The sequence below is a fragment of the Micropterus dolomieu genome, linkage group LG18 (assembly GCF_021292245.1).
Source record: "Micropterus dolomieu isolate WLL.071019.BEF.003 ecotype Adirondacks linkage group LG18, ASM2129224v1, whole genome shotgun sequence".
In the NCBI taxonomy this organism is placed as follows: domain Eukaryota; kingdom Metazoa; phylum Chordata; class Actinopteri; order Centrarchiformes; family Centrarchidae; genus Micropterus; species Micropterus dolomieu.
The window spans coordinates 15,370,465-15,382,916 of NC_060167.1; the positions used below are offsets into that span (position 1 = coordinate 15,370,465).

The 12,452-nt window shown below is 39.4% G+C and overlaps 1 protein-coding gene across 1 annotated transcript; it reads right to left on the minus strand.

The window, feature by feature from the left end:
- Window positions 1-5,490: 5,490 nt before the first annotated feature.
- On the minus strand, window positions 5,491-12,023 carry LOC123957022 (SH3 and cysteine-rich domain-containing protein 3-like). Its single transcript, XM_046029626.1, has 12 exons — window positions 12,007-12,023; window positions 11,580-11,658; window positions 9,807-9,963; window positions 9,602-9,699; window positions 9,434-9,515; window positions 8,579-8,676; window positions 8,101-8,164; window positions 7,768-7,817; window positions 7,462-7,565; window positions 7,251-7,302; window positions 5,881-6,018; window positions 5,491-5,589 (listed from the first exon to the last, which is right to left on the minus strand). Exons 1-12 carry the CDS (start codon window positions 12,021-12,023, stop codon window positions 5,491-5,493), a joined length of 1,038 nt encoding a protein of 345 aa, XP_045885582.1.
- Between the last annotated feature and the right edge of the window lie 429 nt (window positions 12,024-12,452).

The following is a 12,452-nucleotide window of genomic DNA, read 5'->3' on the forward strand; positions in this document are numbered from 1 at the left end:
CCTTGCTATGAATTCAAAGATGTACCTGGATTAGCAAAATTGATTTTAGGGCTTCAGTTTGACCTGACTTCTTCACACAACATACCAAACTACCAGGGACACCAAATATATTATTGATGAGAGTTTAGGAGCGTGTAATAGGTCTGCATAATTGATAAAACCTCAGCATAAGCTGGTCTTATGTGCTGTTGATGTTTCCAAATGTATGCTTGTTTTTATCCATGCATTCCCCCCCCCCCCCCTCTCGAGCATCCTCCGTGCCCCCAAAAAGAAGACGCTCATTGTAATTCTTGAATCCTATTAGGATTGGCCCCAGAGTCGGCCTCTGCTTAGCAAATAAATAATGGTAATGATGATGATCCCTCATCTTGTCACTGGGGCTCTCCCCTGGGGGCCTCGCAGTGCAGGTGGAAGGGAGCCTCTCCTGGCCTAATTGGTTCCAACCCTGCAGTCTTCTCTCCAGCCTTTCTCCCTCCCTCCCTCCCTCCCTCTCTCTGGGCCTCGGGACTCACTCGGTAAACTTGTCTTTCTCTTTATGTGAGTGTGTGTCATCACCATGTTTAAATTATTTTTGCCATGAAATCACACCTTTACACCAGCCCTTTCTGTGTCTCTGTTCTGGTCTCCTTCCGCACACACAGATAGACAAGCTAAAAACACACACATAGACATCGACTGTACTGTACTGTGGTAACAGGCTGCCAATATCTTGCCACTCTGTTCCCCTGCGGTATCTTTTTGGCAGCTGGTGCATATAAACACCTCAAATTGTTTAATGGTGCCAGACAGGAAACAGTTTCCATCTCTTTACTGTTTGTCTAGCCCATAACTCTGACCCCTACCCTGCACTGAGCCTATCTCCACCGTAGCTCATTACATTTCCACTTTAAAAAGACACAGTTTCGTAACAGACAGGATTGGAAAGTCATTTTGAATGTATGAGTAATGGAGATTAATACTCGTACGAATCAGATTAGATAATTGAATTTTGGCGCCTCAATGAAAAATGGAGGGAAATAAAAGGGGTGTTATTCTGCAACAGTTATTAAAAGAATCATGTCAGTGCTTTAATCTAATGCTTCAGAGGTTCTGTCAGGAAATATCTGATTTGATTTTGATTTGATCACATCCACGCTATTGCACGCACACGCATGTCGCAAAAAATGAGACAGACAGAGAAAAGAGAGTAAAAAAAACTTTCTAAAAATAAATCCGGTCCCTAAGCTTTGTAAAAGGTCTAAAATGTTGTTTTTTTGGTTTGAGGACTGGGAAAAGAAGCTGCTTTAGCATTGGCCCATGGAAGAGACTTTCTGAAACGTTTCTCTAAAAATCAATACCTTCTCTGCTAGGCAAAGAGGATCTCTAATATAGTTTTATGTTATTATTTTTCCTCACACATTGCTACATTTCTCAACGGCTGGCAGAGGGAAGATGGATTTTCTCTTCGACTGGATGCTAAATGTGATTCTGAATGTGGTGGGTCAATGAGATGATGCAGAGCCTGCACTCTTAAAAAGGGATGCGTTACTTTCTGCCCATCCATGAGTGCAGTTTGACACTTCACAAAGTTGAATTACTTTTCAGTGGCGTATAATGCTCTGCGAACATGTGCAGCAAATTACATGTCACATATTCAGGGAGATTTCAGTTAAGCATTGAAAATAACAAGCTGTGTGTGGCCTCAAACTGCACCCATGGGTGTGATACTTGACACCTAAGGATCACATCAAGGAAAGGGGGGTTGTGGAACATTTAACTATAATTTAAATCCCTGAATTAAATACAAACTATGAATACAACCTATTGAATGTCTGCTTTTGATAGCATAGACAGAAAATCACCTGAATACTGTGGAAATATGAGATTATCACAAAATGAATTATCACCAGCAGCTCTGCACAGTTATTTACAACCACATGATAATTAGTATTAAAAATAACAATTTTCTTCCCTCTTGCAAGCCTGCGATCCTTCAGCCTGGACAGACTGCACATCAGCTTCACAACCCTTACACAGAATAAACACACAGGGTCCCTGAGGTGTGTGAAATTGGTTAAGTGAGAATATCCGCACTCTATATCAGGTGCAACAGGGACCTCTGTTGGGTAACATCATCATTACATTTTATTACTGTGTCTCAGTACAACATATTGTAAATCAGTATGTAATATATGTGCTGCAATATGTTGGTTGTACACAGGAAAGCTAATTTTTTTATCCTCAATTTAAATTTAGAACAATCTTTTTGCGCCTTTACTTTTGATACTTCTTCTTGCTGGTTTTAAAAGTACCGAAATACATAATGTGTACCTGTTGCACCTGGCAATGTATTTAGTTTTGATTGCTGAACTAATACTTTTTCTGATGTCATGAATGTCCAGAAATATTACTGATTGCAGCCTAATAAGCCTTTTATTAAGCAATTGGTATTACAAGTCAAGGCCTTTATCTGCCCAAACATCTTTCTATCAGAGATAATTTTTCAACACAATGTAGTAATCCTAACTTATGGAGCTTTACGTTTCAGTGGACATCTTTCCTGCTTTTCTAGCTACTTAATTTACATACATCTTTGGCATTCTGAAATCTCAGCTTAACAGGTCAGATTTGTGACCTTGACAAAGCAATCTCAACTCAAGCTCCAGCTGTGGCTGTTGCCATGGAAATGTGCATGTATTAACTTTCATACTCTTTCTGTGGTTTCAGTTCAGCTTTCAAGTCAATGTGGATGAGAAGACCTAGAGGTTCAGAATCATGTGAAGGTTTGAACATCTGCAGCAGGTTTCCATGGCAACGGAGCAAACTCAATTTGCACTTGGGGACCATGTGATGTGGTCGACAGTTTCAGAATAAACCAGAACATGAACCTCGAGTCCATCCATCAATCCATTATCTGTATCTTATCCTGTGCAGGGTCGCAAAGTACTGGAGCTCAAGTTGAGATTGTGAACTGTAAATAGAGGTTATGAAGGAGCCCTTTTTTACTTTCCAATGTTATTTGTATGCCCTTCGTTTGAGTTTAACCAGAGCAAATAAATAAAACTCAAAGTTTACCTGCAGTTAGACTCTAAGTTTTGCTCTTGATATGGTGTATCCAATAAAAATGAAATTCTCTTGAATTGAACAGATACATATATATATATACAGACACACATAAAATCATACACCCACAGAAATCCACAAACATTTTGAAAACCCTCCTCAGTGTTGCCAGTCTGAAGTGGCAGGGTCAGGAGGTCGCAGATGACAACATGGCAGCTGTGATATCTTCCACGCGGCCCCTCGGTCCAGAGCGGCATGAAGCAGAGGCTGTTTCCCAGGAGGAAGTGACCCGTGTCTGAAGGGGTGCTCTGTTGTCCAATGAGAGGACGGCTGAAGCCTGGCACTGCTACCTGCTAGGGCCACGCTGCTCCTTTCCTCTGACAGAGAACAGAGGAGGAAGAAGGCGTGACCAGGAAACTCATCATCTGCATCCGAACGTGGTCGCTGAAAGATGGAAGCCAGGAAGACGCACACAAAAACAAAGAGGTGATGAATGAGAAAACCAATCAGATCTAGAAAAACAAACAGTGAACAAGCAAAAGTAGGAGAAGTAAAGGAAGGATTTATTGTACTGAGAACAATCAGCTGGCAAGATGAAAAGGTCTGTGTGCCTAGGTGTTATTCAGACCCGTAGGCACTAATGATATGTCTCTTCGGACCCACAGATGCCATTCCCTGCATTCCTGATCTCCAAGCTGTCTTTGTACATACCAAACCATCCCCACAGTGGCTCCAATGGGTAATTACACTGCACTCAGGGTATAGCTATAGAAAATATCTCTTATACTTTCAAAGTTCTGGAAATGCCTCTGTCTCATTTAAGTCTCTCATTTGTTCCCCGACAGGAAATGAAAGCATTCTTCCCTTCACTATGAATGACACCAATAACTTAGTGATATCAAAATCAGTACCTCTTCACAGATTCACCTCATTTTTTTGACACTTCTTTTACACACTAACACATTACATGTCTATATAATGAAACTAATGTGTATCTCTGTTTCCCACTACTATAATGAGGATACATGATGGACAGACGCACATATGTGATATTAGATCATCTTTAACCTGAAAAATATGGATGGGAGCTAGAGCAAGTGATTCTGCTATATTTTTGACTCATTCCCATGTGTAAATGGGACAATGGGAAACTAAATGTCTATTTTTTCTCCCCAAGGGAGAATTAGTGATTCTGCAGGAAGACTGTTGATATTTGAACTCAATTGCCAAACATATAGGCTATACTTGTCCCTTCAGTGCTCCCTCAGTTGCTCTGTCACCCAAATTTCAAATCTCTGAGGTTTTTCCAGCGTTGAAACTCCTTCACCCTTGCCTATCATCTCTTCATCTTCACAGGGCCTAGAGTGTGTCCGGTACTTTCGAATATGCCGGTGTATAGAACTCTCTCTCCCACTGCCCCCACCAGTCCTGTCCATAAGCACTAACGTCACCTGTTGCTGATTGGCAAGGGCCACACCACTTTCTTTGTCATTCATTTATAGAGCCAGGGCTGTGCAGGAAAACTGGATACTTTTTTAGAGCGCACACACAAAATGGAGAAATAGCAAACTGTAAGGAAATATTTGCTGACTTTAACCTAAAGTGTATTGTATTGGATTACAATCACTTACTATACCTACCTAAGTCCATATTTACAGAAGAGTCTACATGTAAAATGTGATTACACATACTTTCCTACCTCACACAACTATATGAGTTCAGTTTGAAGAATACAGGTAATAAGAGAAATAGTAATAAAGTTGAACAGAAATGTGTTTCTTTATGGCAAAACAAAGAACATACCACATACCATTTACAGTAATATAGTAAATGTTATAGTATAGTATAGTATGCCAAGTACTGTTGGTAGAAATAACTGTTGCAAAATGGAGCAAAATAGCAAGATGCACAAAAACATTTTTACAGAACATCAATGGAAGTCTACAGGAAGAGGTGACATCATTTCTAACCCCTCTTTAACTGTAATGACAAATACATGGTTTAGTGTATATTGTAGTTTAACACAGTTGCAGGGCCCAAGAGCTCCTAAAACAAAAGAAAGTGCTGTGATATTAAAAGTAAGAGATACAAAATCTGACTAAAAATAAAATCGGTGAATGTGACCTGTGTACTGTATAGTCTTGTTGACTATGGCTAAACACTTGCATGAAGTTGTATGAACAGAGAAAAATGTAATTTTAAATAAACAACCGTGATGCTCAGTTTACAAGTTTTTGTGGACCAAACCTTTATATTTTTATTCTGTTATTTACCGGCCCATTTATCCCATGCCTCCAAAACACATGGGCTTTGCAAGGTCAAACAAAGCAAAACGTGTGTTGTAAGAGTATAAAGAATAAAGTGTTATTGCTGCTTTGGACCAGGCGTGCAAGCTAAAGTAGGGTATGAAACTATGATGAGGTTTGAAGCGACACCTGCTGATCTTCTTCAGATCTCCTGCAGCAGGTTGGTGGGAAAAAAGCCGATCTTCCGTCCTGTGCTGACCTTCAGGTAGGCGTTTACCTCCTCACCCTTCTTCACCACAATCTGATGACACACAACAAACACACTTAGACTTTTGCAAGTGTAGGTAATACAACAATGTGTTTGTGTATGTGTCTGTTTGTGTTTCTACACCTATGAGCATCAGCTGTGCACACAGCAATACAAAGAAATAGAAAGACTATTAGATTAATATTTCAAGTTCGCATTTGTTTATTTTTGTGTGTTGGAAATAAGACTGGGATTAGTTTTATATATAGTGGAGACATTTATGGTTTGGTTATATAATCATGTGTCTGCCTAGGAGTGCATGTGCGCGTGTGCATGTGTGTTAACCTGGTCTTTCTTTAGAGTGATTTGGCCCATCTCTCTGTTGCCAACAAAAGAGCGTGTCACCTTGTAGACCCTCTCTCCTGCTCGCACTCGGATGATGTAGTTGGCTGGTATGAAGCCCGTTCTCTCTCTGATCTTCCCCTGGTGGAGCAAAAGCTTTAACAGTGAGCTGCAGATTCTTTCAAAAATGAAAAGACTGTCCATTGTAGCATTGAAACCTGAGTGACTGACAATAAAATAGTTGGATGGATCATTGACAGAGGGCAGTACAGAAACCAACTATTGTATTATATAGTAGACACTGATAGCTATCATTCATAAAGAAAATGCCTCTACAAACCAAGACAGTGGTCATTTTCTGCATTTTGTTTACAGCGGGTCAGTTCAAAACATTGCAGGGAGTAATGGAACAAAAAGGAACAGCCACAGTGAGCTAGCTGTTAGATAAAGCGCTGTGTGTATGTGTGTGTGAGCATCAACTGTCCTCACAGCCATAGAAAGAAACACTATGACACATTTCAAGTTCTAAATTCTTTATTTTGGTGTGTTGGAGATAAGACTGGGATTAGAATCATATATAGTGGAGACATTTATGGTCTCCCCTATATAAACCAAAGGTGACAGACTGCACACCTCCAACTTCTCAGCAAGGTAACCTACTCCTTTCACCGTGCCCTGCTGTTCGCAGACTCATGCGTGTGCAGCATAAAATCAGATCACGGTTGTTCACAGAATGATGGGAAAAGGCTAATTACTGCCTGACTTTGTTAAAACGACAACAGTTTGTTTGTTGCCCCCCAGAATTTTGTGACCTGTGGTATTAAACCACATTTGCTGTTACCACCAACAGCTATCACTAAACCAATCAGGACATAAATCTGAAGGATTGACACTTTAAAGAAGAGGAAAATACTGTAACATTTTGCGCTGGAGTTCAGAGGCTGCAAATGATCAGTACATGTTCTTGACCTGGAACTCAGAGCTTTTTAAACAAAGGATCACTGTGAATTACAAGCTCAACACTGACGATCAGCTCACTGACTTGCAAAGCTGCAGCTCTACATTATCTTTGATTGTCAATTGACTTCACAGCTACATAAATATTCAACACCATGCTCCAAAGTAGCCGACTTGGAAATCACAGGAGTTGGATCTTCCTTCCCTCCAGCACGTGGACACAGCTTAATTGTTAGGAGACAAAATAATCAACTAATGGCAAAAGAAATCCCAGACCTAGATCACGACCTAAATTTACTTAATCGATCCTCAAGCCATCTGGATGTCTGTTCATAAAAAATGTAATAACTTCTGTAGAGCAGACATGATTGAAAACATCACCACGAATAATATGAGACAACAAATCTAGGACTCACCCTCCACCATTCCTCATTGGAGTCATCTATCACTGTGATACGGTCACCAGCACTTGGGAATAAACAGTATTTTAGAAAGTAAGAGTATTTTAAGGGGAAATATTAAATAATGACAAAATCAAGTTCTGACTGCAGTCAGAAGGAACGAGAGTATGAAAAACTGAAAGAGGCACACTGAGAGAGATTAGACAAGGTGTGGAGAGGGACTTACTGAACATCCAGATCATCTTTCTCTATGGCTTTGAAGCGGTACAGTGCCAGATAGTAGTGAGACTGACTGAACACGCCGATCTTCCCTGGCTGAAGCTTTTTACTCTGATAAACACAAACACACAAAGCACATCATTGACTTAACATCGCCAGTCATTAAGAAAGTATCTTCATCAAGGTTGGTACTTCACATTATTCAAAGTCGCCTTATTTTCATTGAGTTCATCATTATCATCGCTGTTACCACTACTGTCAACAACAGTGAGTTTATTATATTTTCATCACCATCATCATCATCATCTCTGACCTTGTCATCTGCAGGAGTCTTGTCTCCTCTCTTATCTCCTTCTGTGTTTGCTGGTACACAACACAATAAAAATTAGTCAAACAAAAACAAAATTGTTCACCTTCACATATTGTATACCTCCATTAAGGAATATTTGAAAGTATTTCTGCTGCTGTGCCCATCCCCCCAAAACTTGCTGGTGCTGGATCAAAAGACAAACAGAAGGCAAAGAGTCAGGGAGAGCGATATACAAGGAAGGTAACAAAGGTCCCCAGCTGGACTCGAACCTGCAACATGCTGTTGATGCACTTGTCAAACACTATTGGATCTCTACCCTGTTCAGCATGCACTTACCTCCTTCACCTCCTCCATCCTCCTGTTTGGGCTGGGACTCATCATCGTCCATCATCATCATCATCTGTTTGGATAATTTAGGATAAACAATAGTTAAACATTTATATAGAACTTTCAGCAACACATTTAATAACTGAACTGTGCTTTAAGAATCAGATTAAATAAACACAAAATACATTTAAATTGAACATTTAAAAAGACGATTGTAGTAATCAACCTGATGACCTAAAGTCTTCCTACAGTTGGGGCTAGAGTTACCAACATACTGTACATAAAGTACTGTGCAAGAGTTTTAGGCAGGTGTGGAAAAAAATGCTGTAAAGAAAGAATGCTTTCAACAATAAACATGTGTTATATTTATGAATTACCATAATGCAATGTAAATGAACAGAAGAAAAAAATAGAAAATATATATATACTTCACCATGTGTCCAGATATCTGTGTGCTGTATGTGTGTAAGTGTTTTTTAGTGCTCACATTCTTCTTGTCGTCGGACCCTTTTTTACGCTCCTTGTTGGCCATGATCACACCAATACGCAGCGTCTCAAACACAGGGTCAGTGCGGTTTGACTGTGCTGTCAATCAAACGTCATCAATCAATAAACAGAGAAAACATGAATGCAGTTGAGTATGTATGATGTATGATGCTTTGGCAATATTGTTGTTACACATTCATGCCAATAAAGCTAATTTGAATTGAGTGAGACCTACTGTCCAGCTCTAACAAGAGGTATTTAAATTTGATCTTTACTTTACTGTAATTGCAGTGGAAAACTGAAAAACAGGACTGATGTTATTGTTGATGTTGTTCCTACAGTCTTGGATGGTTATAGTTGGTTTGTGAACCTTTTCTTAAGACTAAACAGCCAATGTTTTCATCTGTGATGGTAAATGGTGACAATTGATTAGACACCTATAGTAGTATAGTAATAGATTTATTACTGATGAAAAGGACACTGGGACTTCTTACAACATAAAGTCTCTTTCAGTTTAGTTCAGAGCTTTTGCACATATTGCATTTGACCAAGAAAAAAAGCTGAGAGTTAAAAGTGAAAAACTGGACAGCAAAGACCAACATTTAAACAATTAAACATTATATTTATAAAATTAACTTTCCATCATGTTCATTGTCCATCTATGTATATGTAACATATATGCTTATTTCGTGACAAGATTACGAACTGAAACTCAACATCTGGAAGGTAAATATTTTTAAAAGTTGTAGCATATTTTTACAAAAAAAACTGACCAAGATTAAGACAATTAATGGTTAATTTGGTTTTAGGACGGAATCTGTCTTCATGTAGAAAACTATACATGAGTTGGACTCACAAAAGGGCAGCAGCTGTGAAACTGTGGCATTCTGCTGACTGCTGTAGAGAGGAGAACTGTAGGCTCGTCTGAATCCTGGAGGCTAAAAGAGGAGAGCAATATGTACAAAAATTCTCTGTTGTGCTTTTTAAAATTAAAGCCAGTAGTGCTTTGTAACTTGAAGCTCACAATTTTGCCAAAACACCTCTGGAACTCGACATAGGACTGACACTGGTGGTGGATGCTGGTTTTGCAGTTCTTACATCGCAATGCAAACTTATTGTTTACTAAAGAGAAAAAACAAAATAATGTAAAATGACATGCATTACATTCATAAAGATGCACTGAACTTATTTTGTAGTGCAGGAAACAAAAAGAGATAAAATAGACGTACAAACTATCATGCGCGCGCAGACGTCACAAAATTTTGGTTTCTTGCAGTAGTGGTCCTTGAACTTGTGGGGTCGGTCGTTGACTGGTTTGACGGGTTCTGAAGGACGGGATTCCTCTTTCTCTTCCTCTTCCACCTCCTCATCATAAATGAAATATACCTGGGGATAGGTGAGTTTCAAAAGCACAACAGAGCAGAATTAAAATGACTCATACATCTACAGTCTTCCAACAGCTGGAAGACAAAAAACAAGAAGCAACTTAGATTGGGCGTGAGAGTAGAGAAAGGTCAACGATGGTGTATATCACAATTTTATCTACCAGTTTGTTTTTGATCCCATTTCGGGATTCCATTGAATCTTCTGTTTGCCTCTTTATTTAACCTTAACAGTCCCAGTATCCTGCACCACCCACAGCCTGACAGATTTATGAGAATGTTTCTATTAATACTGAACCACCCTGCGATCTGAGTCATATCCATCTGGTGTTCACAAGTAAACTGTATCATATCAGCCAGAGCCAGAGCCATGAATGATGAATGATGCCATCAAACACACACACGTGTCAAGACTACTACATGTCTGTTAACATTTTCATCTTGGCATTCATAAACTGAGTTTACAAAGTAATTCTGACTGTTACTGGCAGTTTTCATGCACGCACGCAAGCACGCGCGTGTGTGTGTGTGTGTGCGTGCGTGCACACACACCACAGGTGGGATAGACTGAAAAGGCTTAGATCTCAAAATAACCTTCAACGGAGACCATCAGTATTCCCAACTGAATGCAACAAAGCTTGACATTGCTACTCCTAAATATACTACAGTCTAGTCAAACAGAGCCATAAGGATGTCACACGCACATTCACAGATTTGCACGCACACACACTCAGAGGGACACCTGACAGACTGAACTGGCTCCGACTCTCCATCATTGGCAGGATTAGAGGTGCCCTGCGGCCGTCAGGCTGTGGATTTACACTACAGTAACTGATAATAGCAGGGACAGTTCACACATTACAGCACCATCACTCTGCAACTCCATTTGGCTGTCAGGATTCCTAAACAAACCTTCCACAATGCCTCAGTACATTCATCAGCTTTTAGTTGACTCATTCAAACCCACTTTGGCAGTTGTTCAAAAATAAAAAGAGCAGAAAAACAGGTGATGTGATGTACATAAATTCTATGTCAATTATTAAAAGTGTGAGGGGATAAGATGTTAGGCTGAATGAATACAAATCAATATATGTTAAAGGCTTAGTTCACCTGTATTCCCAAAATACATCCTCAAGAGATTTTTTTTTCTTTTACTCCTACTCACAAACGTGAGAATAAAAGCTATTTATCAAATTACTTTTGACTTAAAAATAAAAAACTCGACACGTTTTAGAGAGATTATACAAAATATAATTGACTTTAATGTGTTATGGTTGATGACAAATTAGCTTATTTTATTTCCATTTCAGCCAATTTCCTATTTTAAATATATGATTGTATTATTATTATTAATTTTCTGCATGACCAGATACCGCTGGAGGTACCAGAGAACATGTGGTGTTTTATTTTGTTATTTGGGTAAACAGACGCTTTTATAACCAGTAATTCCTACAAAACATGAGCTCCAACGTTGATCACAGTCATGACATGAATATTTCCTAAGGTAACACTTTTTGTTCAGAGCTACTTAGCACGAATGAATCAGTTTTCAGGATGTTTGGCTTGTAAACAACCCCTTGATGTGTGTGCCACAAAGTAAGTGGATATTGGATGTCTCACCGTGTTGTCCTCCTCTTTCACCACATTATCAGGGAGAGGTGGGTTGTCATGAATATCCAGAGAGTCCTTGTCATCCAACCTGTCATCGTCGGGAAGCAAATGTCAAAGTGGGAAGCAAATGTTGGAATGCAAAAGACAAATTGTGACTCAGATTTCTCATGCCGGTGTGGGTCCTGCTGTATCAATGTCTGCCTCACATAATACTCTTTAATTTTTTCCAACTGTGCACTTCCAGTCATTTGGTCGGAAGATTATTTTCTGATATTGCAAGATTCTTAAATCTGTTAAACCATTAGAAAAAAACATCAACAAACCTGGCCTTAAAAGTACGGACAAACTTAGCAATTATTTGTAATTTGTGAATGAATTATCTACATATGGAAACTTGTTTGTTACTTTCCTGGTCCCGTCTGCAGACTGAACTTACGAGTCATAATGAGCCATGGTGTTGGTTGGACAGTCAAGGTTTTATTCCCCCCAGATATATAGAGTCTGGACCAGGAGATGGCACTGTAGACAGAAAACACGTGAGCATCAATTCTCCAAAGAGATTCCCAAAAAGTGTCCTCTGAAATCCCTTTAGGTATCTTATAATAAAGCAACTCCCTTCCGCTCGACTTACAAATAATGACCAAATAGTAACCTTACATCTGTCAGTATTGTTCACAAAGTTCACATATTTATAATTACTTCATAGGTCTTCTCACTGTGTTTGGTATTACTTTAGTTATCAGTGAACAATGTAGAGCTAACACTGAGGTCTGTTCCTGGGAGGCAACTTGATCTTAGCTAAGTTAAACAGGATTCACTTGTAACATGGTACAAGATATATGGCAAACGCATTTACAGAGGGTCCCCCCCCCCCCCCCCCCC

Excerpts from the sequence above, each read along its gene's own strand:
- LOC123957022 (XM_046029626.1), bottom strand. Across the intron at positions 9,516-9,601 it reads AGAGGTGTTTTGGCAAAATT|CCTCCAGGATTCAGACGAGC; the intron begins GTGAGCTTCAAG and ends CTCCTCTTTTAG. Across the intron at positions 6,019-7,250 it reads CCAATGAGGAATGGTGGAGG|GGGAAGATCAGAGAGAGAAC; the intron begins GTGAGTCCTAGA and ends TTGCTCCACCAG.